The sequence below is a fragment of the Rhea pennata genome, chromosome 2 (assembly GCF_028389875.1).
Source record: "Rhea pennata isolate bPtePen1 chromosome 2, bPtePen1.pri, whole genome shotgun sequence".
Lineage (NCBI taxonomy): Eukaryota > Metazoa > Chordata > Aves > Rheiformes > Rheidae > Rhea > Rhea pennata.
The window spans coordinates 94,925,276-94,949,973 of record NC_084664.1 but is presented as its reverse complement, the minus strand read 5'-3'; the positions used below and the strand labels follow the sequence as shown (position 1 = coordinate 94,949,973).

Here is a 24,698-nt window from a genome sequence, read left to right as displayed (position 1 = left end):
ATGGCCAAATCTTCATTTGACTTTTGCCAAAGTTATGAAGGAAATTGAAGAAAAACATCTTTGAAATTTAATTTTGAATAAATTTAGATGATAGACTTTTCCTGTAGCCACAAATCATTTGGGCAGCATTTTCAAAATCTAGCATAACACAAAACCATTACCTGCTTCCCGAATTGCAAAATAACATGTGAGAATAATCATCAGAGGTATCTAAATGTTCATTTACACAGTTGAGAGGAATTTGTATGTAAAGTTTCTTTCCTAACCATGAAAATCAAGAGATTCAAATGTGTCTAAGTATGTTTAAGAATAAGGCTTTTTCCATGTCATCTGCAGAGGTTGCAGTCCACAAGAGTAATGTAAGAATTATAACACTATTTGACTAGTGATTCTAAAGTGTAATTTGAAATTTCTTTCTAAGGTTTAGAGCTTTTACACACAGTGTGAGTGCTGGATAGTATGCAGATGACAGAGAACAAGATAGCTGGGATCTGTGAAACAACTAGAGGTGAGATTTGATCATTCTAAGGCAGAAAGAGCCTGTATTTTCACGTCCTTTGCGATTTAGCACCATGCCCTCCTCCTGTCAGCTTCCCAGTATTCCCCAATAGCCGGAAGAAACTTTCAGTTTGGTGCATGAAAATTTTGAAAAGACTTGGATGAGATTTCTACCAGAGCAGAAAAAGCCTTTGGAAATCTGCCATCATCCCATTAGCCCACAATAACACTCCAAAATGCCATGTTCTGGGAGAGAGATGATAGAATGAAAAGTGTCTGGAGCACCAAATGTGGCAGCTGGAAAAGATTTTTTTAAAAAAAGATACACAGACTGAGTAGGCCAAAAATGCTATGAGGGCTAAGAGAGGCAGCTGGGAGATTTAAAAGGAAAGGCCTGAAAGCAGCTGAAAGACACCAGTGATCTGTTAGAGAGAGAGTCTGAGAGCTAAGAGGCTGTGTGTGATGAGAAAACATGCCAAAATGATAAGAAAAACAGCTGGAGAAAAACAAATTTCAAAGTCTCTGAAACAGAGATGGATATGCAAATTCAGTTAGCACTACTGAATGAGGAAATGAATTAATCATTCTTTTCTTCTTCTCTGATCCCATACTTTCCCTTCATTTTCATGAACAATCCCTTCCTGCAGAACCTCCAAGAGTCCTTTTCTGCTTCCTCTTCCTGCTATTGATCTTTTGGATTTTAGTTGTTTCTTCCACAGACAATTGGTAACTCTGAAAAGTACTGCTCACTTGTTAACAGCCTCTTAAACTACCATTTTTGCTGTTTATCTATTTCCTGACCTTATTAGGACCCTTAGGACCCTTCTTGTTTATCATTCAGAATGTGGCAGATTTAATGCTGGAAAACCCTTCTTTGTGAAGGGAATGTGCTGATCACAGCTAATTTTAATAGTTTAAAATTTTGTTCTTGGTAGAACCTATTAGATGGTTTTATATTCCAGGGAGCTACCTGCAAGAGGTAAAGCTAGCAGGGCTGAATCATCTGACAAACAGTCTCTAGAATTTGGCAGGGTCTAAAAAAGGTTGGAATAAGAACATGGTGACTTTGGAAAGTGAACTATAAAAATGCATAGTGGGGCAGATTTGTCAAGGCTTTATGGACATTACAATTGCGTGTCTGTTTCTGCATATATTTTATTATACATGCAACTTATAATTTACTTAGGTACATAGATGAGTAAGCACCTGGCCACATACTTGAACAAGAATGAAGCATGGGTATTTGCATCAGCAATATCAGCAATATAAAGACATATACTAGCATCTGACCTGCTGGAAAGCAGCTCTGCAGAGAAAGACCTGGGAGTGCTGGCGGACAACACATTGACCGTGAGTCAGCAATGTGCCCTTGTAGCCAAGAAGGCCAATGGTATCCTGGGGTGCATTGGGAAGAGTGTTGCCAGCAGGTCGAGGGAGGTGATCCTGCCCCTCTACTCAGCCCTGGTGAGGCCTCATCTCAAGTACTGTGTCCAGTTCTGGGCTCGCCAGTACAAGAGAGACATGGAACCTGAAATACAGCAACATGAAAAGAGTGAACGTACTGTCTAGCTCCTCTGAAGCTGTTTGCTAATGACCTCCAATGAACTAGAAAAGATTAGAGAGCATATTCTCAACTTGAAGCCTGAGAGGAGAAGAAATAACACGCAGAGAGAAAGATGGAAAGAAAGCAGAAGAGGGAGTGGGGATAGTCAATCATTATTTTTCCATGACAACAAAAATCTTAATCGGGTAACAAATTTTTAATAGTTTTCATGCTGCCTGTCATGTTCAGGCCAACAGGAAAACAGCAACAGTTTTGAAAGTAGAGTCACAGGATAATAAAATAATGGAGGAAATTGAAAGGGTGAGAGGGTGTAAAAATGCAGATTAAAATATATTAGATTGAGCATCATATGAAAGACATCTGAATGATTCTCACTATTCCTGAAATAGGACTTATTATGTAGCATTTACTAAATATTATATATAAAGTAATAGTCATCTCAAAAAATTTACAATCTAAGTAGATAAAATACCAAACAAGACAGGGAGATCTAGAACTTTTGCCTAGGGGAAGGTTATGCACATCTGGTGTAGGGAAAAAGACATGGAATGAGTGAGCAAGAAGAGCTCATGCTGCAAATCAGTTATTTTTAAAGAAAGCATTTAAAATAAGCTTTCAGGTACCTGAAAGTCTTTGAATGTGTATTTTAAAGGGGGATCTTTTGTTTGGGAAAGCCTTGACATTAATTCCCCCAACAGAAACAATCAACAAAATGATAAACTTACCAGAAATTTTACATATAAGATATAGTGCTGCACGTTTTATGCTTAAGTAAGTTTCTCTTTTGGAATAAGAGATTTCAACTTTCCCATGTAATGAACTCCTCAATTTCTCCATGATTAGCACCAGGCTAGGCAATTTATTATTTTACATTCTGGTGTAATTATAGATGGCTTCTGCTTTAAAAAATCGGCATTTATGAGAAATGACTGCAGGTGCACTTATCTGAAAGAAGTGAGATAATGGATTTGAGAAATATTGAGGGAGGCATTCCCATGTGTTTTTTTCGATACGTTGCCTTTGATATAGTTGAAATAGAGCTCAGCTTTCTGAATGTCCTGCTTTCTAGCCTCTAGATTAAGAAGATCTTAGTAGCTTTGCCCCACCAGTAGCTTTGCCCCACCTTGTGATTTATGGGAATTTTCCCCCCACAAGAAGGCTGTCCAGGTTCATGTCATTGTAGCCATTTGAGAAAGAGGGAAGATTTCAATTCTAGAAGGAAGAAGAGTTCTATCATATGTTTGATTGAAATGAGGCAATGGCTGAGAGATTGAATTTGCAGGACCTCCCACAGCACCAGCATGAATCCGTAAGTGCAGACAAGCTACCATGGAGACTACAAACTAGAGATGTGCCCAGGTGGCTGTATTTAAATGGGGTGCAGTTTTTCAGTTTCACAGGTAACATCATTCTCCATGCTGCTCTTTCAGTAATCCTACTCCATTTTGTCTCTCAACAAATCCAAAGGTAGGGAGCTTTCTACCACTTCTCAGGAAAAATCTGATTTCTCTAATCTGAGAGATTTCACTGCTGGAAGTTTTTCCTACTCTAGGGAACAAGCTGAACAATCCTCCGTTTTTTCTGTTTCCCCTCCTTCCCTCCACACCAAGTCATTATGAGAATGGGACCCAGGACTCCACAAACATCTGCCTGTGTCTATCCTTTCCTTTCTTCCTGCACATTGCAGTGAGCAGCAGAAGTACCCTGCCACTGTGCACACACAAGGGTTGGTGTACATTCCCAACCTGCGGCTTTCAGAGGGAGTCAGTGCCCCTCACCACTACTGGTGGCTTTACCTGTGGCTTCACATGCCATGCCCTGGCCTTCGTGCGCTGTTCTCTAGAGCGGCCAAATGTTCCTGCAGCCACGGGTAGTTCTCTAAATAGCAGGACCTAGGAACAAAGCAGCAAATAGATCTTTTTTTTGAGATCTTTTCTGATTTAGGAATTGAACTTAAGTTAGTATTATTAAATCTTTTACCTGTCTGACTGACAGAAAGCTGAGACTTTTCCGATGGTCCTGCATATGTTTAATAGCAGCTCACTAAGAAATTCATTGTTCTCTTGTTGGCATATTTATGACTTTATCTTCAGGAGTCACCAAGTATGCAATAACTACTCTTATTCTTAGCCAGCAAAAAATGGAAAATCTGTTTTCTTTTTAGCTTTTAAACTCAGTACCATCATACCATCCTCCTAAAAACATTAAATACCATAGTAAATGTCAAGAATCCATGAAAATCTTTGATGTCTGCAAGTAATTGCACTTACGCTGCTACTGAGCAGACTGTACTTCTGACCCCTTCAGAGTAAACCTCTCTGGTCTCTAGCAATCTTCTCAAGGTAGATTTGTGCAGATCTACTGCTTTCAGATCTGGACCTGGCTGTAGTCCCTGAGTATCACCCTCATCCTGACAGTGCCTGAGGCACTCTGTTCTCCCTGCAGCAACGGCTGTGTTTGTTACTATCTAAGTGGTCTTCCTAAAACCTAATAGCATCAATACAGTGCAGCAACATCTCAAATAAACTGTATCTTAAAAGTAATAAAAGGCAGATACAACACAGTGCCTGCTTCTCCCTAATACTTGCCATTCCTGAAGTTTAGGAAAGCCAGATTCCTTGAGGCTCCTCCACAAACACTATTTATCTCTCTGCCAACTAGTATCCTTAAAGAACTGCTGGCAAATGTTATTACCCTTGCAGGAATCAAAATAGTTAGACTAGGGTGCTGCATAAGGTTTGCGTTATATTGAAGACAGAATACAAGGTCTTTGAAGCCAGCCTGAGTCTTTGAAGTTCCGGTGAGCACCAAGATTTTCTTCCCTAGAAAGTCATACTGCAGTGCTGCTTTGTTTGCCTGTCACATAGCTTTTAGTAAGCTAAACCAATGCATTCTCACAGAGAAATCTTTCGGTTGTGGTGTGCCCCTCTAGGTAGCTCAACTGAGCCACAGCTTCTGCTGCAGCCCTATGATGGGCAGCCTCCCTTTTTACTCAAGCCCTCTGAAGGCTGAAGGGCACACTCCTGTTTTCACACTCAGCTACTGCTCTTGATGCTTTACATTACATTCTGATTTCTTTTGGCAAAATCTCAGGTGTTGTTACAGTAGACAGGAAAATTGCTGTTCTTGATAAGGTCACAGGAAAGCCTGCTTCAAGATACAGTAATGTAAGTGGAACCGGTGACATTTACAGAAGAATAAAGCCTAGAAATCTTCGAACTTTCTCTTACATGAATAACAGTTTAAATTATGATGGCACTTGTTGGTTACTGAAAAGATGCACTTTACAGACAATGGAAAAAGAGTATCTTTATTTGATAAAATAGTTCACTAATGGAAAAAGCCAATATTCATGAAAATGAAGAAAGAATAGTGCTTAAATTATACCTGTGATACTAAGTACTTGATATAAGAAGACCACATTTTCCTTAAATAGTGTTCATGACAACATATTCTTGCCAAGGAATGCTCACTACTGCATAACATTATGTCGAAAAAGAAATTGTGGGCATTGCTTATCACGCTAACATGTTACTTAACATCTTCAAGGAAGAGAGCATACTGGACAAAGAGAGCAGCACACTTTTAATGTCCTTCATCCCTAGTGTTCTGAAGAAAATACATTATAATGAAGACTGACCATTCTTTAAAAAATTTTTGAACATACCTTTAAAAAAGGTTACAATATGTTGCAATTCAGTTATGTTTGTATTGTCTCTCTTGCCCATATTTACTTATCTAAATAAAATATTCCCAGATTGTCTGAATATGCTAAGTCTTTCTAATGGGGTTGCATTCTTGTGAAAGCAAGATTTACCTCTAGGCCTTAACTATCTTCATTCAGAAATATTGCTAGTGACCAAATTAGGATATGAATTCCAGCAGTCTAAGCAAATAGCTAGGGAATCCCAATTTTTGGCAACAGTACAGCATCCACAGCCTTGAGCAAGTAACTTGTCTTCTCTTTGAAGTAACTGGGAAATATACTAAAGCTGTATTCTTCTGGAAGTTGTTCAATTGTAATGATTCATATCAGGAAAAAATGAGAACACTCTATTTTGACATTTTGTAAGTGCAAGGACATTTTATTTTTAAACAATTGATGAAACTTTTAAATAGTTTTTTAAATGATCAAAATACAAAATGTTTCAAAATTTACATGAAATTTTGGTGGGTGGAATTTTGTTTTCTACAGATTTTTTAAGCTTTAGCATAGTTTTGTCATCATTGCTACAAATGAGGATAGAAAACCAACAAAAGTTTTTCTCGGGATAGCAAGATCCATCTTTGCCTCAGGTCCCTTATCTGCAATGCTGGATAAAAACTTGTCCTGTTTTATGAGGATGTGCTAAAGATTGATTAATGTCCTTTGCAAGTGCAGTGACAAAGCTTTTTTAACAACTGAATGACAGATAATGGAAGCCCTGAGCTTTGCTTATGAACTGGTAACCTCCGTTGATTTAATATTTAATACCTTTTGCTCTGGTCTCAAATGAAACAGGCAACTTCAGAAGGAGAATGGCGGATAGGAAGGGTTATTTTCTAAACATTTTTCCAGATTTCATAATATTTAAGCAAGCTTCAGTTGAAAGACTGTGGGTTTTTCTTAATGTAAAACTGTTTTGAAATGCTTTAACTACTCTTAAATAGGAGACACCTGCAAGAGCCCTTGCCCATACTGAAGCAGAGAGTACGTGTCCCTCTGTAGACACCTTTAGAGAAGGGAGAGGAGGAAGCAGGCACACCTATCAAGTCCAGTCCAAATGCACTATATGAGGGTCTTGAACTAAAGAGTATGTATGTCTCAGAGACATTTCAGTGATTAATTCGAACTTCCTCATTTTTTCACTTTCAGATGATTGGTGATGAAACGGGCTTTGGTGGGTTCCTCCCTAATCCAAGACTGTTTAGGTCAGAAATAACCACAGTGTTAGCAGGTCCAAATTCACAGCTTATCCCAGCGAGGCTGGTACATAGAATTTTAAGAAATTCCAAAACTAATTTTCTTCATATTGAGAAAGTTGAGAATTGTTCTATATACACATCAGCACATCTGAATGCACTTATTTGTAGGATTTTTTTCTTATTCTTTGACATTATATCAAGCTTACCACTGTTAAAATGGGCTTTGGAAAGAAAGAAAAAAATACCACAAACAGACCCCCAGAGCCCGATCATCAGGCATATTAAGTATTTTGTAAATTCACACATACTATTTCCGTAGACCTTAAAAATCTTTCATAAACCTTAAAAATCTTTAGTTGTAAGATGTTTTCTTGGTTTTGCTAAATGTAGGATATAACAATACAATGAATCTACTCCTTGGTATCCTTACTCCTAGTACTATGGTACTTTGAAAGCAACAAATTTGTTTAAAGGCATTTCCCTATTGTTTTCAGGGATATACTTAGAAAAGCTGAACGTAAACTTTCAGCACTCATCTTGTAATACAGCCTTGCTAGTCTATAGGCTGCCATATATACTCCATATGGTAGTATTAAATGTAATCTAATGATGAGTGTTTTTTCTTTTCTTATGTTATCACATTCTTCCTACTGTATTACATTCACATCCGTGTATGCCTTCGTGAAAGCTGCAAGCTCAAATTGCACCACAATCTTCAGTTTTCACTCACTTATAAAGCTTCTTAAAGAAATTTCCTGTGGATATGGGTTTTTTACAGTTAGACTTTGCCCAAAGTGTGTTTTATTACTAGCATGAGGAAGTTTCACCTATCTGGTTTGAAGTTCAAGGCCATAGGAAAACAAAAATTACTTTGCAATTTGAAAACAGTGCTTAGATGATTATTCATACAAAAAGCCTGGAAAATAAGTTGAAATTGAACTGAAGACAAATCATGTACAGGCTATTTAAAAATTAAAGTGCAGAATAGAATGCTTTTTCTTACAAAATTTTAAGTAGCACTAGAGAATTACTCTCTTCATAGGTATGAAAAGGCTCAGCATCTGATCAACAAGACTGAAAGGCACTTTGAATAGTTGCATCATGTTTATTTTTAATATTTTCCTTGTTGTTTGAAAACCCCAATAAAAAATAAATGCAGAGAGTTCTAGTAATGGCAAATTATGTTCAGTAGCTTTTTAGGAAAATACAGATTTTAGGAAAAGTTGCAGTTCTAGCAGTTTCAGCTCATCAATGTAACTTTTCAAGGCATTACAACTTTTTAAAATTCACACATTCTTTAGCAAAGGCGTTTGTAGTTTCAACTTCTTCCTCCTCTCCCCCTGCAAGGAACTCACTCAGCACTTGGCACTTTTCTGTGTAAAAGCACTTTTGCAGGCACTGGAAATATAGGGGTCCTGAATGGTGTTGTGTGCAACTTCTTGCTACTGACATATATGCCATTTCTCAAGCAAAATGCTGACATTTCTGCTGAGAATTCACATATTTCACAATTAAATAATTCTATTTCTCCATTATTACTTTTGAATCCTGATAGTATGAATTCTTTGCATTCATATATGTGAAGTGCTATTGGGATAATCATTTAGCATGAATAAGAGTTAATGTTCAAGTCATATGCCCAAGTTAGCTTTACTAGTGGGACTTATACATTTGTATTTTTGTTGAGGTTATTTAAGCCGTCAAGTTATAGGTCTAGCATGCATTTGACCTTTATATAAAGAATCGTGAACCTTTATTCTGTTCCCATTGAGGCTTACCACAATACAGCCCCCCTCCATGGCAGCAAGCATTCCCCTTCACACCCCACCCTGAGGTGGAGCCAGGGGAAGGTCCTGGGACATTGACATGGAGGTGGATAGGTAGGGCAGAGATCCCTTTTCTGTACTATCCCAGGTAATAAGTAACGTGTCTCAGAGTTTCCCGAGCCATCTGGATCCTCTCTCTTTCACACAGAGGGACGCCTGCTTTTAATCCTATTTGTTACCATATCTTGTAGGCAGACCCTCACTGCAGAGACTGAGGTTGTGGAGTGGGACAAGAGAGTAGAAAACAGCGTTTATTAAAGGTTTCCTTTTCACCTCCCTGCTGGATGTTTACATGCTTCTTAGCAAAAAGAACAAGACATTGTGCTCTGCAAGATCACAGATCTTAAGGTCAGATTGCAAGAGGCAGTTCAACAACACTTCTCTCCTTAGCAAACAGATTATGAGCACTTACTAAGAACAGAACAGGACAACACCAGCCTAGGATGCTAGTGAGTGTACCAGCTCTGGACAACTGAGTCCCATAATCATGGTGAAATTAGGTCTGACCCAAAGACCAGCAAAAGTTTTTCTATTACTTCAGTCCCACTTCCACCCTCAAACTGAGGCTTGAAGGCAGTGTGAACCTGCCACCCCAGTCAAAGCAGTTCAGAGGGAGCAACCACTTGCACTGGTAAAAGAATAGCTCAGACTCTACAGTCAAGTCTGTTCCTCTGCTGAAGTTGCTATAGGAATGAGAGCTACAGTAAAGTTTTTTGATATGTAGATTATTTGAACATCTCCCCCTCCACAAACAATTGGCCAAGTCTGTCATGCATGTCACACAGGCCTCTTTCAGATATCAGGTAGCAACTGCATTTGGCCATTAGAAACTTGTACTGATACTGAAATGTTAAGAAATGTTAATTCCCAGGGATTACAAATCTGACGTCAACTGGATCTGAGCAGTTACTTTAATGCTTCCCTGTCCAAATACCATATAAAAAGGTGCTCTTAAATATAGTCATTGTACCTATAGGAAGTGTTCGAGGAGGATAGGAACTACCAGATGAAAAAGCAGATTGATTCAGGGACCTTTTGAGGAATCTCAGTCCACACCGGTCCAGACCAGACGGACTGCTTCCAAGGATACTAAGAGAGCTGGCTTTTGTGATTGTGAGGCTGCTCTCTATCTTCTTTGAAAGGTCATACAGATCAGGGGAGATCTCCCATGACTGGAGAAAGACAAATGATGCTCCCATCTTCAGAAAGTGCAAGGACAGTCTAGGGAACTACAGGCCTCACTTCAATCCCTGGGAAAATCATATAGCAAGTCATCTTGGAAGTCATTTCTGGGCACATGAAGGAGAAGGTAGAGACTGGGTTTACCAAGGATAAATCATGCCTGACCAACCTGATTTCCTCCTGTGATGGAATGCCTGGATCTGTGGATAAAGGGAAAGCAGAGGACACTGTCTATTTTAACTTTATTAAGGCATTTAGTGTGGTGTCCCACAGAATCCTTGTATCCAAGTTTGGACCTTACAGTCTGGATTGGTGAAAAACTGTCTGGATTGCGGGCTGAAATGGCTATTGCTAATAGTTCATACTCTACCTGTCAGGGACTGGTTACTGGTGGAGTTCCTCAAGGGTCTATCCTGGTTGATATCTTTACCAATGAACTGGAGGAGGAGACAGGATGCACCCCACAAGGTCTCTGGAATGGTGTTACTAACCAGAGAGTGCAGTTGCTCTGCTTGAGAGTAGACCTGCCTTTCAGAGGCACTTCCACTTGCTAGAAGACTTGGCCAACAGGAACCTCAAGAAATTCAGCAAGGACAACTCTAGATTCTTACACATAGGAGGGCCTAACCCCCTGCAAGAATATAGGCCAGAGCATGACATGGGGGACCTTCATATATGGTAAAAATGAGTCAGTGGCAAACCCTGACAGCAATGAAGGGGGCTGCTCCACCATCCATGCTGCTGTTGATAAATGGGAATCGATCATTCCCCTTTACTCTGCACTCATTAGGTTATATCTGGACCAGTGTGTCCAGTTTTGAGTCTCCTAGTACATGACAGTTGTTGAATGAATCTTTTGAAGGGCCACCAAGGTGACTGGGGGTTGAAGCATGAGCCTTAGGAGAGACTAAGGGAACTGGGTTTGTTCAGCCTGCAGCAGAGAACAGCAACCTTCCAGTACCTAAAGGGGAGGTTACTGAAAAGATGGAGCTGGGCTCTTTGCTAAAGAATGGAGAGATAAGGCTCATAAATGAACAAGGGAGGCTCAGGCTAGACAGAAGAAAATAATTTGACACTGTGGAGATAATCAGGCAGCAGTACAGGTTGCTCAGAGAGGCAGTGCAGTCTCTACATGCAGGTCTTCCATACCCAACTGGATAAAGACTGAAGCAACCTAGGCTGGGATCAGATGATCTCCTGCAGTCCCTTCCAATCTGAATTATTTTGTGATAACTCTGGGGATAGGTCTTCTCTCTCTTCTCTGTAGAATTGTCTCCATTTAATATAGTTTACATCAGTCCACATATTTAAAGTCATTGCATATGCTGCTGCTCACCCCACAGACCAAGAATATTACAAAAAGTAGGCCCCCTAATTTTAGCTCAATAAGATCTAAGCCAATTTGAGCAAAAACATCAGCAGACTAGATGCGACCACATTTTTTATTATATTTAATACAAGTGAATAGATTAAGAGATCTGAAATGTTGTAAAGCAGTATACATACTGAATAAATAATATGCACAGGAGAGTCATGTCTACCTTATAACACTGGCTAGTATTCAGAATACTTAAAATAAATCCAGTGACATTGGATAAAGTTCATAAAAATGCTATCCTGTCTTCCCTTGTATGAAATTGTTCAAGTATAAAAAAAATCCAATACAGTGTAAAATATTAAATTCCATTTCGGTCAAGAATAAAAATTGCAAGTACTGTAGTTTCACAGGACAACGTAAAGCAGCATTTTCTAGCAAAGGGAAAAATAGTCTACGTACAGATGAGTGAGAAAAATGCACTAATGTATTTGAGAGGTCTACATGAAAAAGTATGAGAGGGAAAAGAATGAAGTAGCAATATTTAATGTAAAACCCTAAAAAGGTGTTAATTTAAGAGTACCCTCATACAGTGCACATACTGAATTTAAATAAATCCAAGTCAACATCCTTAGTTAATTAGGTTAATATTTAATATGCTACATCTAAACTTACTAAATAATTTATGCCATGAGATGAATACATAATTATACAGTGTCACATCTAAAGTTGCTTTCTTTAGAGCGCAGCATAGTAAAACTTTCAAAATAAATATTTCTTTTTAAATAGCATTACAATTAAGGCACAGTATAAATCACATACCATTAACCCTTGAAGAACTGCAGTCTTGGTAACAAAAGTTGCCTTGTGTACTGTATGTTTGCTAATAAATATTTTAAATATAGTCCTGAAATAGATATTAAAATTGTACAAATGGTTTCAAAAAAAAGAGGAAAAAAAAGAAATTCCCTTAAAACAGTTCTTAAAGGTTTAAATTCATCAAGCTTCTTCCTGCCTTTATTGACAAGTTCTGAATAGCAATAAATAGAAAGAGAAGGCTGTTGTAGTAAAGGGCTGATCCTATTTTAGAATCAGAAGAGCTGACACCAGCAGTTAAAGTTTCCCAAAAGTGAAACAGGACGGGGCGAGGGATTAGGATGTGACAAGCTCATCACATGAGCGCGAGTGATGTGTTCTTTCCAGAACGGTCTGTGTTATTGATTGTCGCTACAGCTGCTGCACCCGTTCCTTCCACATCACTTGCTCCACAGCTCCACTCGGCCAGAGGACAGAGGAGAAAATAACTTTGGTGCCTGTCCGCCAGCTTACTAGCAGGCCTTGCTCCTCGGCTTGCTCCATGCCCGTTAATGCAACGGCGAGAAGGTTTTGCCCCACTAAGACAACTTCTGTAGCCATACGGAAAGCTAAGAAGGACAATCAGTGCTTTAAGCTCATGTAGTCTTAAAATGGAGAAAGATTACATATTGCTGACTCAGTTTTTTTCCCCTGGTTCACACTTTTCAAATACCATTTTCTTACTTGTAAAGGCAGTTTTGTTTCCCTGATACAGTAAAAAATACACCTTTGTTTTGGGGGGTTTTTCTTGTTGGTTTTGTTGTAAATATGAAGTCTCATTGCTACTCCTGCCACTCTTTCATGACAGCACAGTTTTTTTTTTCCCATTTTCTTCCAGACTGATACTTGAAACTAAACATCTCACACTACCCCTCCCCTCTAACAACATGGTTTGGATGCAGACTGTATGAAGACAGTGGAATAACAATCTTTAGTTTCGCAATAGCATTGCTTTCCTTAAAGCTCCTTAGTTAATATTAATTGTCTCTTATTAACTACTTATACTGGAAGGCTGAGAAGAGGAAGAGAAAGAAAGAGCTTCCTTCGGGAGTCCCTCTGCTATTGCATGCGGTCCGTCTGCAGCTGTTGGGGCTGGTACTGGCCAAAGGCGGCAGCCGCAGCGGCCGCCGTCCCCGGCGCTGCCGCCGCGATGGGCTGCTGCACCGCGTAGCCGTAGCCCCCCGCCGCCACGTAGCCGGCAGCGGCGGCCGGCGACGCGGCGTACGGGTACTGCTCGTAGGCGGCCGCGGCGGCCGAGTACTGGGCGTACGCGGCTCCGGTGTAATCGATGTAGGGCGTAGTGGAAGCAGCGGCTGCTGCGGGCTGAACGTGGGGAATTACCACTCCGGGCTGCACAAAAGCCTGCGGATAGACATAGTGAGCAGGTATCCTGTTGAAAGAGGGGAGAGGGCGTTAGAGTTGGGACGCGAGCCAGCACCGGTCATATCCATACTCCGAACTACAACAAACTCAATTTAGTTGTTGTTATGTGCATAGGGTTGCCACAATATTGAGACTGAAGGGACCAATAATCAGCTCACTGGCCCAAAGAGATGCGTTGCTCCAAAGCACAGCATTATAGCTGAGTTAAAGCAGAAGTGTTCAGTGTTACCAGAGGATATTATGCTTACTGCTATTACTATATTTAAAAGGACCAGGATTACTGATGTTGGTTTTAAGACAACTCTAAATGAGCAAGCTCGATTATTCCATTTGGAAAATTGCAGTTTTTATTTTTCAAGTCACCTGTAAGTGATTTTTACTACCTTAATTCTCACTGAACTACTTGAATCTTAGTGACATTATTTCCTGCAAGTACTCTGTTATTATTGATAATAACTAAGTAATTTGACAGCATCACTATAGTGAGTTTGACAATAGCCAATAAGGCAACAAAATGGTTTAACTCTGATTTTGTATAAAGTCTTGGGGGAGAGGGAAGTGTATTGTGGCAACCCTACTTAAGTTGCTATGCAGACTCAGCACACATTAATTTCTCTGCAACCTCAGTCACCCTTATTAAAAATAAATAAATAAAATAAAAAAAAACAACACAGGCGACAAAGGAGTTTTAAAAAGTTCACAAGTGTGGTAAACACAGCAAGAATCACACTTTCCAAACGAACTATAGTGCAGCTCACTCCGTCACAAGAGGCCATTGAGGGAAAGCTACATAGATGCTATTAAAATCCATAACAGTGACTCCTAGGTACATGTGCATCACACTTTTATGAAGGTCATAAGGACACAAGGGTCAAACCTGTTTGATTATCAGGCCACTGATGTCCTGTTTTGTGCCAGCTTGCTTATTTCTATGCAAGACATATAGCATGGAGTTTTTTGGGAGGTGGGCATAGGATTAAGTCTAAATAGATCTGGTGCTCAACAAAAGCAAAAAAAAAAAAAAAAAAAAAAAGTCTTAAGAAATTACCACTCTGAACAAATCAATACACACACTTTTCCATTTCTTCCAAGTCTCAGAAGTTGCTTCCCTGGCTTGTTTACTCAGCCCTTCAATTTTGAACATTGGTTATGTTGTCATCTTAGCACACAAGTGTACATACAAGTTGATCTCATAGTTGTGTTTTGTCATATAATATGGTTTTTAGAAAGAACATATTCAGTATATTTCATTTTACATTTATAACCTTGTCTTGCGTCTGGATTTAGTTCATACATGGAACCCATTTCAAGATGGATCTTAAAATAAAACAGGAAAATGTGCTTGTGCAAATTTATTACTATACAGTACTGAAATTTACCTTTACAGACAATGCTAAAGACTGCATCAGCCCGTTAATGCACTGTAAACGGGGATGCAAACTGTAGTGGTACAATCTGTCCTCTTTTCTTGAAATGCAAGATTTAATGGAAAGAGTTCTTTGGTTAAATAACTTCCAGCTGTACTTAAATGGTCAGCGAGGAAACATTTCAGTCATAAGGGCCATTGTCAACCAGATTCATAGCAAAACATATTTTAATGTAAGTGATAGTCAGGCTTAAGAACTGCCCGGTTTTCTTCTTAAGAAAAAAATAAATAAATGCTCAGACAGTTAAGTGAATAGAAATACTAGCAGAGAGAAATGCTCAGCTGCAGTATTTAAGACATGAACACCAGTCATAAAAACCCAACAAGTCAATGGAATTCATTTCCTACTGCATGAAGGGAGAACAGAAAAATATCAGAGTGACAAGCAGGGGTTAGGGAGGGAAAGAAAACATAAAACAATAAATTGTATTTTTAAAACTCACCTAATTTATGAGGTGATTAGCCAGAAGTGCATTTGAAGCATACTTAAGCTGGCTCTGCCATTTAATCAAACATCATCACCTGAGCTCTCCATACAAAATGGATGTGCATGTACAAGCATTTTGTATTGGTCACCAATCAAGTACAATCCTAATAAATACAACACCATGTATTTTAAGTATTAAGGAAAGAGGAACGAAACATTTTTGCAAACTAAATTGCACAACATTGAAAAAAATCAGAGATCCTCCTCTGCATCATATAAGAATCCATTTAATATAATGTCAGAAGTTTTTTGTTTTAACATACCATAGTTATGAAATAGAGATAGTTGAACAGCAGAGATACAGTAAGCAAGCTTGTCTAGATGCTTAGGTTATCTTGCAAAAGACATTTCCTCAGGCCAGTGGAAATGATGTTACTAAGGTTTTATTGACGCATTAGGACACTTGTCCATATATTTGAGCAAGACAGAAAGATGCAAGTGCTCCCACTTGTGACTTGCTTTATTTAAGCCAAGAAGCTAACAGGTGGTGAAGTTATGAAACATTATCTGTTTGCAATATCTTACCCTACCATGTACATAAACCCTGGGCAGGCTCCTCACCACCATGCCATTTCACACATGGTGATTGACAGTGTAAGCTGCAGTGGGGCTATTTTTGATCATCTGTCATGCTGCAATTCCTTTGAGTCAAGTAAAATGGCTTTATATGGCCAAAATAAATTTCCACCTACTGCAGAGGCCAGCACATGTAGATCTCAACCATTCAGAAACTACCTGCTTTTAACGCTCTGCTAGAGCAAAAGTTGAAAAAGCAATTCCCTATTTTGCTGGATAGCCTTAATATCATTATTTTTATTTTGGGATATCATATGCTTTTGTTTTAAACTTTTGCAACACAGGAAAAGGAAAGCTGCATTTAACTTTAGCAGTAAGTATAACTTGGGCATATACAAAATGAAATGACATACACTCCTGCCATATGCCTTAAGGTTTTTAATATTTTAAGAAGAGATTTTTGTGAAATTAAGACCTCAGAAAATAATTATATAAGCAATAATAAAGTGACAGCTTGTTGTTTCAAGTTTTATGAAAGCCGCCAGAGATAGGACACAGTCTAGACTAATCCAAAGAGCTGTGACATACGGAAAGTCAGCATCAGTAGCGCATAAGTGACTCTCAACACTAAGCACTTGAGCAACAAGTTATTTAACTTTGAAAGAAATATTTTCCTTTGGACATTGCATTCCATCATCTGGTTTTGTAAGTATTAAGAAAAAGTACATTTTACTGAGTGAACAGCTTTCCGTATTGTAGAGATAGCTTACATAAGCACCAAGACAGACATGACCCTAAACAGGCTTCCTTTCAAATTTGCATCTAAAAACATTTAAGGTGACAATTTAGTATTTTTCAGGTTAACTTCTGACTGCTCTAGTTTCATTCCCTATTTACAGATTATCAGCAGTCTGATATTACACAAGTCTTTCGATCATGAACTCAAGACAGGGCTTTTCCTTCTTTCTTAAGGAAGGCAAGATTGCCGCACTCTTGGAAGTAATACCAAGTAGGTAGTATCAGCGAAATATTTGAATGAACTTGTTACTTTTGTTACTTTGAAACTTAAGTCTGGTCTTACTTAAAGCAAGAAATGTTTCATTTTGATTCAGGTACAAATTTCAGACAAAAAAAATGAGGAGGGGGAGGAGAAATTTCTCCAACAGAACTAAAGATATCTTACACTAGTATTTCTCTGTATAAGCCCATATTTTTCCACTAACATTTAAGTAAATATTAAGCATGCAAAAGGAGAAAAGTTATATTAGGTTGAAGATAAAATCACCTTTCCTTTCCGTAAATTCTTATTGAATTCAGAGATAGCATTTTAATAGACACTCCTGAAAACAGAGCTGTATAGATAATCAGACAGCTTTCCAGGACAACATCAACATTAAGTAAGAAAGATGCTGAATGTGAAGAGCAGGGAGAAATGTTACTTGGTGGACAAACTGATCTTGAAGCATTGAATAGAGAAAAATTCCTAGAATTTTAAATGCTTCATGTATTGATGCTAATCTAGTTTCTGGCTCCCTTCACCACAGTAATGTTGTACTTAATTCAGAATACTGTACTTCTGCATCTTCTCAGTAAAAGTAATGCAACATAATCCAATTATTTTCAGTTTCTTGCTTGATAGGTGGAACCATGACAAAACACTGCTGACCATACCAGAATATGGCAGAGCCTCACTAATTTGCACTCTGGTAGGAAAAAAAAAAAAAAAAAAAAAAAAAAAAAAAAAAAAAAAAAAACACTTGGACCTTTTGTGTATGGATTAGCAGACTATTGGTAGTGTATCTCCACTACCACTCACTTCACACAGCATATTAGTAAAGTGTACTTTTAAAAACTGCATTCTGCACAAGAGGAAAAAAGATTTTAAAGTAACCAAATATTTCAGTGCAACCCATGGAACACCATCTAAGAGTGAACTCTTAAATAAAAATAGATCCAAGTAAGCACTGAAACAACCCTACTTTATTGCCAGGAAACATAGTGAATGAAGAAGATGACTTCTGTATCCCAATCAAATGCCTGCTGTTCTGCCTAATCTGAACTATATTCTGTAGAAAAGACACAGGTTATTGGAAGTTTTGAGCAGGAAGCGGGATTGAGTAGGAAGCAGGATTAGTAATCTCCTTGGTTTCCACATAACAGAAAAAAGGCAAAAAACAAGGATTAAAAAGAAAACAACATAGGCCACCAATCTGAAACACACAAATGACCCTGTGACAAGTATTCCTTTTCGACAGATTTATATACGTTGCATTAGAAACAAAACCTTATTCAGCCTGTTGGAAGAATTTCCCTGACCTATACCTTAAGTGATCTGTTGTTGGTTCAGGGTAAGTAGGGCAAGAAAGAGCCCTACATTTACATAGTCCTTTTAGCAATGGATTGCTACAGGTTCTCCCTTTCTGCCGTGCTCAGCAAATACTCAGCCTCCCCATGGCCGTACCCCAAGAACTCCTCTGGTTCCTCTTTTGTAACAGCTCTTGGGCTGGCACGCTCCACCTCCTGCCTGCCTTAGTGTGGGTGTCCTAAACTGATCACTGCATATATGTTGTGGTCTCCTCATACTTCAGAAAAGCCCAACAAAATACAGCAGAGGATAATCGTAAGAAGAAAATTATTTTCCAACTCCCTCCACACAAGTGTCTCAGAAGAAGAACGATTCTCTTAGAAGAGTACACAAATATTCTAGAAGAACAGATTTCCTACAGCTTTGAGGACAGGAGAAGCAAACTATTGAGACGCTATTGTAATTTAATAACAGCTAGGTACAATATTCTGAAGCTTTCTAGCCAATAAACAAAATACGTTTGTGACACATTTTCCCTACTTCGTTGTTAGCTTACTCATTAATTAGCAAAATGCATTATTTTGCAATGAGTTTCTCAGTCAGTGTACATTAGTGAGGTGATACTGTATGGAAAGTTTCAAGCAGACTTCACCTTATATGCCTATAAGAAGCAAGAGTTAGAACTACTTAGGAATAGTATACTCAAGAAAAAGAGAAATACACTACATATTAAAGTCAGATTGAGGAAGTAAAAATCTCCAATTAGAAAGCCCAAATGGAGGCACATTGTTAATAAAGAGCTCCACACCCCTCCCAAGGACAACCCCCCTCAAAATTATGAACATGCAAGCAATACGTTGATTTACTTAAAAATCAAGAAGTCACACAATTTAGCACTCACTACACAATACGGTTAAAAAAAGTCACAGGCTACAGCTTGAAAGCAAGGAAAAAAAAAGGCCCTTTGCTCCCCATGGCAAAGTCACTCCTCAACAACAAAAACAAAATTAAAAAGACACCCCCAAAAAAACTTTCACTACAGCTCTTTCAATTAAATAAAAGCACACAGTTTAGCTATCAACACCACTTCATTACTGTAATAAATAAATAAAAAAGCACACGGAGGTCTATTGACTATATGAAAAAAAACATACATGCATCGTTAATCACCATTTTAGCTTGTTTGTGTTTGAGTCTACTGGTTACAGAGTTTAATTCCAAACAGAACTATTCCACCTCTTATCATCATATCCTTCTGATCAGTTATCTTAACTGTAAACGATCCCTGTCAGATTAGAAAGAGATAAATAACATTGAGTCAAGCTGAAAAAAAAGAGAAATGGGGCACAGCAATCTTGCATAAAGTCATACCTCCTTCTTTTATCATAGGGTCATACGGGACTGGACTGCTTAGGTGGATTGGACACGTCCCACAAAACTTGACTCAGCTACAGCATTTAGAACATTACCAACAAGGTGAGTACATTTACGGTTACATATTTTTAAGTCTGAAAACTTGAATATTGCTGGTGATTTTATAAGGATGCTACTACAAGAGGCCTTCAGAGACCGTACTTTTCTCTCCTTTTTTAAAAATGATTTTTCCTCCCCTGTTTGAGGTCCCATTGAACAGACTTACCCAAAAGGCCTCTGTATGAGAGCTGGATGAAGCTGCTGAACACCGAAGGCAAAACCTATGAACAAAAACACATCACGTTCTCTATATGGGTGTTCTTCTGGCTACTTTTCTTTTCTATATACACACAAACAAAACACAGAGTAACAGCCTTCACTAACAAGCTCCAGTGAAGATGTCTGAAAAGCTACAGAACCACAAATTGGAAAGCAAAATAAATCAATCCATATATATAATACATACACACGCATGCATACAGAGCGCAAGCAGTAAAGTGTACACATAGAGCTTTGATTCTTAGAGATGTTTAAATGAAGGACTTTGTGTAAACAACAAGCACAAGTCATTTAATTTTTATTTTGTGCTCCTTTCTTGTTCACTTTTACAAGCCTCTGAAGGATTATATGTTACTTTTTAACCATCCTTGCAGTTGTGTGCTTTCTACAGGCTTGAATTCAAGTCATCTCTACACAAAAACTTAGCATGGAATCAAACCTGTCTTCATCTGTTGCTTATTTCTGTCTTCAAATGCCCAGGCATGACCCTACTCTATCCTCGGTGGGCACTTAGCTACTTGCACGAGCATTGCTCGGGTTTAGCACACAGGAATTCAGAGCAGCCTTCTTTAGAGCACAAATGAACGCTCATACGCTATGCGTTCCCGGCTCTCTTGCTGCAAAGCAACAGTTTGGGAAGTGGATAGGACATCAGATTGACTCAGATGCAGTCTTGGGAAGAGCCATTTCATTTTAAAGTCTGCATAATAGCTCCCATCTGTTCAAGCAGTTCACATTAAGATATTGTTTATGTTAATAAGACCGCACACATTGGAAGTGATTCACTCCTTGGCCAATCCTTCCCGGCAATGATACTGTAAATGGTAAGTGCCACTGCATTCCCAGGAGTGGGAATAACCAATGAAGAGTCTCAATTGTGGAAATCTTCTTGGTGAACTTTAGATATTTTATCTATGCATCCTTTTAGTTTTAAATACAGCTCATTTGCAAAATAGCCAGAAAATACTACACGCTGCATTTAACGATCGAGACAGAAGCACATCCCAACTCTCAGTATACTTCAGGGAAAGTGCAGGACAGCACTAGCTTTTCTCAAGTTTTAGTCTGTTCAGAAACCTCAGGTACAGAAGGAAAAGCTGTTTGGGGCCGTTCCTCACCTGGCTGCATTATCCTTGGTTTGGCGCCCAGGTATGCCAGGTTCACGTTGGCCTTCCTGCCATCGATGATAGGGTTGGGGTCTTTACAAGCTCTTTCGGCAGCAGCTCTGTCAGCCATGGTGACCTAACATAAGGTGCGACGCTGTGCGTTAGATCGCTCCTCACAAGGGAAGGCGAAGCCCTCCCGCTCCCCGCAGGCAGCCCGCCGCCCGCAGATAACCCCCGGCGCGGCCGTATCAGCGAGCAACAGGCGCGCCGGAGGAGCTGCGAGAAATTAAGCGATTCCCCGTCTCGATCGCCTTTCTCCCCCGCTTCCCCGCCTCTCCCCTGCAGGGAGACAGGAAAGAAAAAAAAAACGGGGGGAGAAAAAAAAGCAAACAAGCCCGAACGCCCGACAGCCGCCTGCCGTGGCCCGAGCCGCGGGGCTCCCTCCGCCTGCGCCCCGCGGCAGAGCCGAGCAGCCCCGCACCTGCGCGCCCCGCGCCGCCGCACTTACAAAGCCGTATCCGCGGGACTTGCCCGTCTGCCGGTCCGTGATGACCACCGCCTCCTCGATGTCCCCGAACACCTCGAAGTACTTGCGCAGGCTGGAGTCCGTGGTGTGGTAGGGCAAGCCCCCGACGAAGATCTTGGTGTAGGTGGTGTCCTTCTGCGTCGTGTGCATCTTCCGCCCGGCCCTGCGCGCCGCGCAGCGCTCTGCAGACGGGGCGCCGGCACCCACGCGGGGCCGCCGGGGCGTGCGGGTGCGGGGCGGCGAGACCCACTGCCAGCGTCAGCCCCGCTCCTGTTTTCTTTCTTTTCTCTCCTTTTTTCCTCCCCTCCCCGTGTCCCCCCACCACCCGGTTACGATGCAATTCCCTTTCTCTTTTGCAAACCCGGCTTCCTCCTCCTTCAGGAACGGAGCCCCGCAGCCTCCGGCGGTTTTGAGGTAGGTAGCGGGAAAAGGAGGAGGCGAGGCCGGGCAGCAGCCAGCCTGGCGGCCGTAGCGCTGGGAACGAGCAGAAGCGGCAGCTGGCAGAGGAGCGCAGGGCCCGGGCGCTAACAGCTGAGTGGCCTCCCCGCCGCTAAAAGCCACCGGGTCGGGCACTTTCGGTTCCTCCGCCTCCCGCTCGCAGGGGCGGGGACGGCGGCGGGGCGGCCCCCGCGGCCCGGCGGGGCTGACACACAGCTGTTGCCAGCAGCTGGCTGCCTCCCCCTGCGGCGGGGCGGCCGCCGAGCCGCCGCCGGCCGGGACCCTCGGCGCCGCCCGGCGCGGCGGCTGCATCGGAAGCGCCCCGCGGGCCGGCTTGATGCGCTCCGGGCCCGAGGAGGAGGCAGCTCTGCCCCGGGGCTTGGGCAAAGAGGAAGTGCCGGGAGACGGGGACTTGCGGGGTCACCGCTGCCCCCTGCCACCCGGAGAGCCTTGGGGCAGAGCCAGCTCACGGGGAGCTGCCTGCCTGAAATGCTTCATCCCTCCCCAAAGGCTTGTGGCAAAATCCGTGCCACCCTCACCTCATTTGCTCCTTGGGCGAGCAAAGCTATGTTGCCACAGCACTTCACCACCATTATTATTATTATTATTAGTGTTATTATTTAGAACCTGGGGTGTGTGTGAAATCAGTACAGCTGCTGCCCTAGTCTCTCTTCTCTTGCTGCCCCTGCCCCATGCTGGGACTGGAAAGGACACAGAGGAATAAAAGGAAAGTCTGAGTGACACTGAGACACTCAGGACTGAGTGGCAGGGAAGGAAATTGCCAGGGAGACAAGAAGGATGGGAGGAAGGTTAAAGACTGGGGAAAGCAGATGTGCACATGTATGCAGACGACTAAACCATTCCCTTGTGGTCCCAAAGCCTTGCTAAGTGCTGCTGTCTCCTTTTGCTCTTGCCCCTAGCTCCTTTGTTAGACTTTTTCCTTCGCAGCCCCTCTCTCCCTTATGAAAAGGAGCAATGTGCCAGTTTGCAGGAGGGACTTTCACATAGCTCTTCAGTCCCTCCAGTACCAATCCGTAACCATAATGACAACATTCAGCCCCATACTTAGGCCCTGCTTGCCCCATATCTAATCTTGGCCCCATTTGATTTTGTCAGCAGTTTTTGTCCTAGTTCTAATGGTCTGTACAGTACTAGGCCATGCGGTTACTAAACCTAACCCCAGACCCTGCTTGATCCCCAGATTAATCACTTGATTTAATTTGTCAGGACCAACTTATATTCAAACCAAGCAACCCTTGAAGGATCCAGATGTAAATACTGCTCTTCGGCTCCTGCTATGCAAAGCCCTTAACCTTAGCTTGAACTCTGTTAGTCCAGCTAACTCTGACCCAAAATTTCTACCAGCACAGCTCTCATTGGCCTGTGTTAAACCTGACACTTCAGCCACTTCTGCTCCAAGGGCTAATCATAAGTGTAAACTCTGGCCCAGTGACCTGAACTTAAATATTAGCCCAAATGACTCTAAAGGCATCAGCACTCACTGCAGCACTACAGCTCACAAATCACTTAGAAGTATATTTGACTTCTTGAGCCCTTGTGAACTTGAATGATTAACTTTGCCTAAAATCAGTTTGACAAACATAGCCCATCCTATCCCATTCTCTTTCCCTTGCTATGTTCCTCAGCACTCCAGTACTTCTTGTGGTATCTGCAGGATCTGTGAATTAATGTAGTTCTTCAGTCATTACACAAACTCCAATGTTCACTCCAGTATTAAAGCCAGAAGAGCAACATTTAGCTGTTCTGAAACTAATTGCAGCTATATTTAGGAATTTGCTTCTTTTTTATACTTAGACTTATCTTTATTCTTTTACACAGCAGTCCTGGCTTGCTACAGCTTGATCTCTTCTGGCTAACAAAATCTGCCATCTCCCAAATACCAAATACCTTACAGGATCACATAACAATACTAGATCTTCAGCACAAATCTTACTGCTAGCCTAAAACACATCATCATATCTTGTCCAGTAGAGGGACTTTCTCAATTCTAAGCTCAACTTAATTGGATCATGGGATCCAGCAACAAATAGTTTGTCTATCGTAACTGGGTGATGGCTTCATACTGTCAACAGTATGATGCTTATACCAACCCTGCAGACAGGTTCCAGGCACAAACAAAGCTCTTTAACTGCCTTAGTATCTTTAATCTTGAATCTCACTTTAGCAACTAAGTCCTCTTTCCAGCCTGCTTGCCCAAATACCTCTCTAAGTCCATAGCTGCATCCCTCCCTTCTGAGTCTGTTCTACAACTCAGTAATCCATCTTTACCCATAGCCACAGCCATACTCAGCTGCTCTTTGCCCATAATAAAAGTTTGATACATCTGTCCAGGCTGATGGCAGCTGTCCTCCAGTCTCCCCCATAAAGACTGCAGCAATTGATAGAGCTCTTTAGTCCCACAAGTCCCGAAGTGTAGCCACAGCCCAACAAAAACTTGAGCCTAAGTGGAAGATAGGGCTCATTGGACAGCCCTTGCCCAGGGCTTGCCTTTGTGCAAACCCTTGCCCAAGCCCAGTCCTTGTGTCTCACATCCAAATGCAACCACAAGACCATTATTGACTTGAGGTACATGAAGTATTTCTTACTGAAGAAAACAGCTGATTTCCCTTAGATGTCCCCAGATTGCTTACTATTTCTTCAGCCTTTACAGGAT

At 40.9% G+C, this 24,698-nt stretch overlaps 1 protein-coding gene across 3 annotated transcripts; it reads right to left on the bottom strand.

Annotated features, from left to right (window-relative positions):
• Positions 1 to 11,399: 11,399 nt before the first annotated feature.
• On the bottom strand, positions 11,400 to 22,153 carry RBM24 (RNA binding motif protein 24). Of its 3 annotated transcripts, none has more exons than XM_062569941.1 (5): positions 21,569 to 22,153; positions 21,073 to 21,196; positions 19,902 to 19,956; positions 14,406 to 14,457; positions 11,400 to 13,535 (listed from the first exon to the last, which is right to left on the bottom strand). In XM_062569941.1, exons 1-5 carry the CDS (start codon positions 21,734 to 21,736, stop codon positions 13,137 to 13,139), a joined length of 798 nt encoding a protein of 265 aa, XP_062425925.1. In that variant the 5' UTR covers positions 21,737 to 22,153; the 3' UTR covers positions 11,400 to 13,136. The 3 variants fall into 3 exon arrangements, with proteins under 3 accessions (XP_062425925.1, XP_062425927.1, XP_062425926.1); XM_062569943.1 differs by having other exon boundaries at positions 21,592 to 21,664; XM_062569942.1 differs by lacking the exon at positions 14,406 to 14,457 and having other exon boundaries at positions 13,114 to 13,535; positions 21,569 to 22,152.
• Positions 22,154 to 24,698: the final 2,545 nt, after the last annotated feature.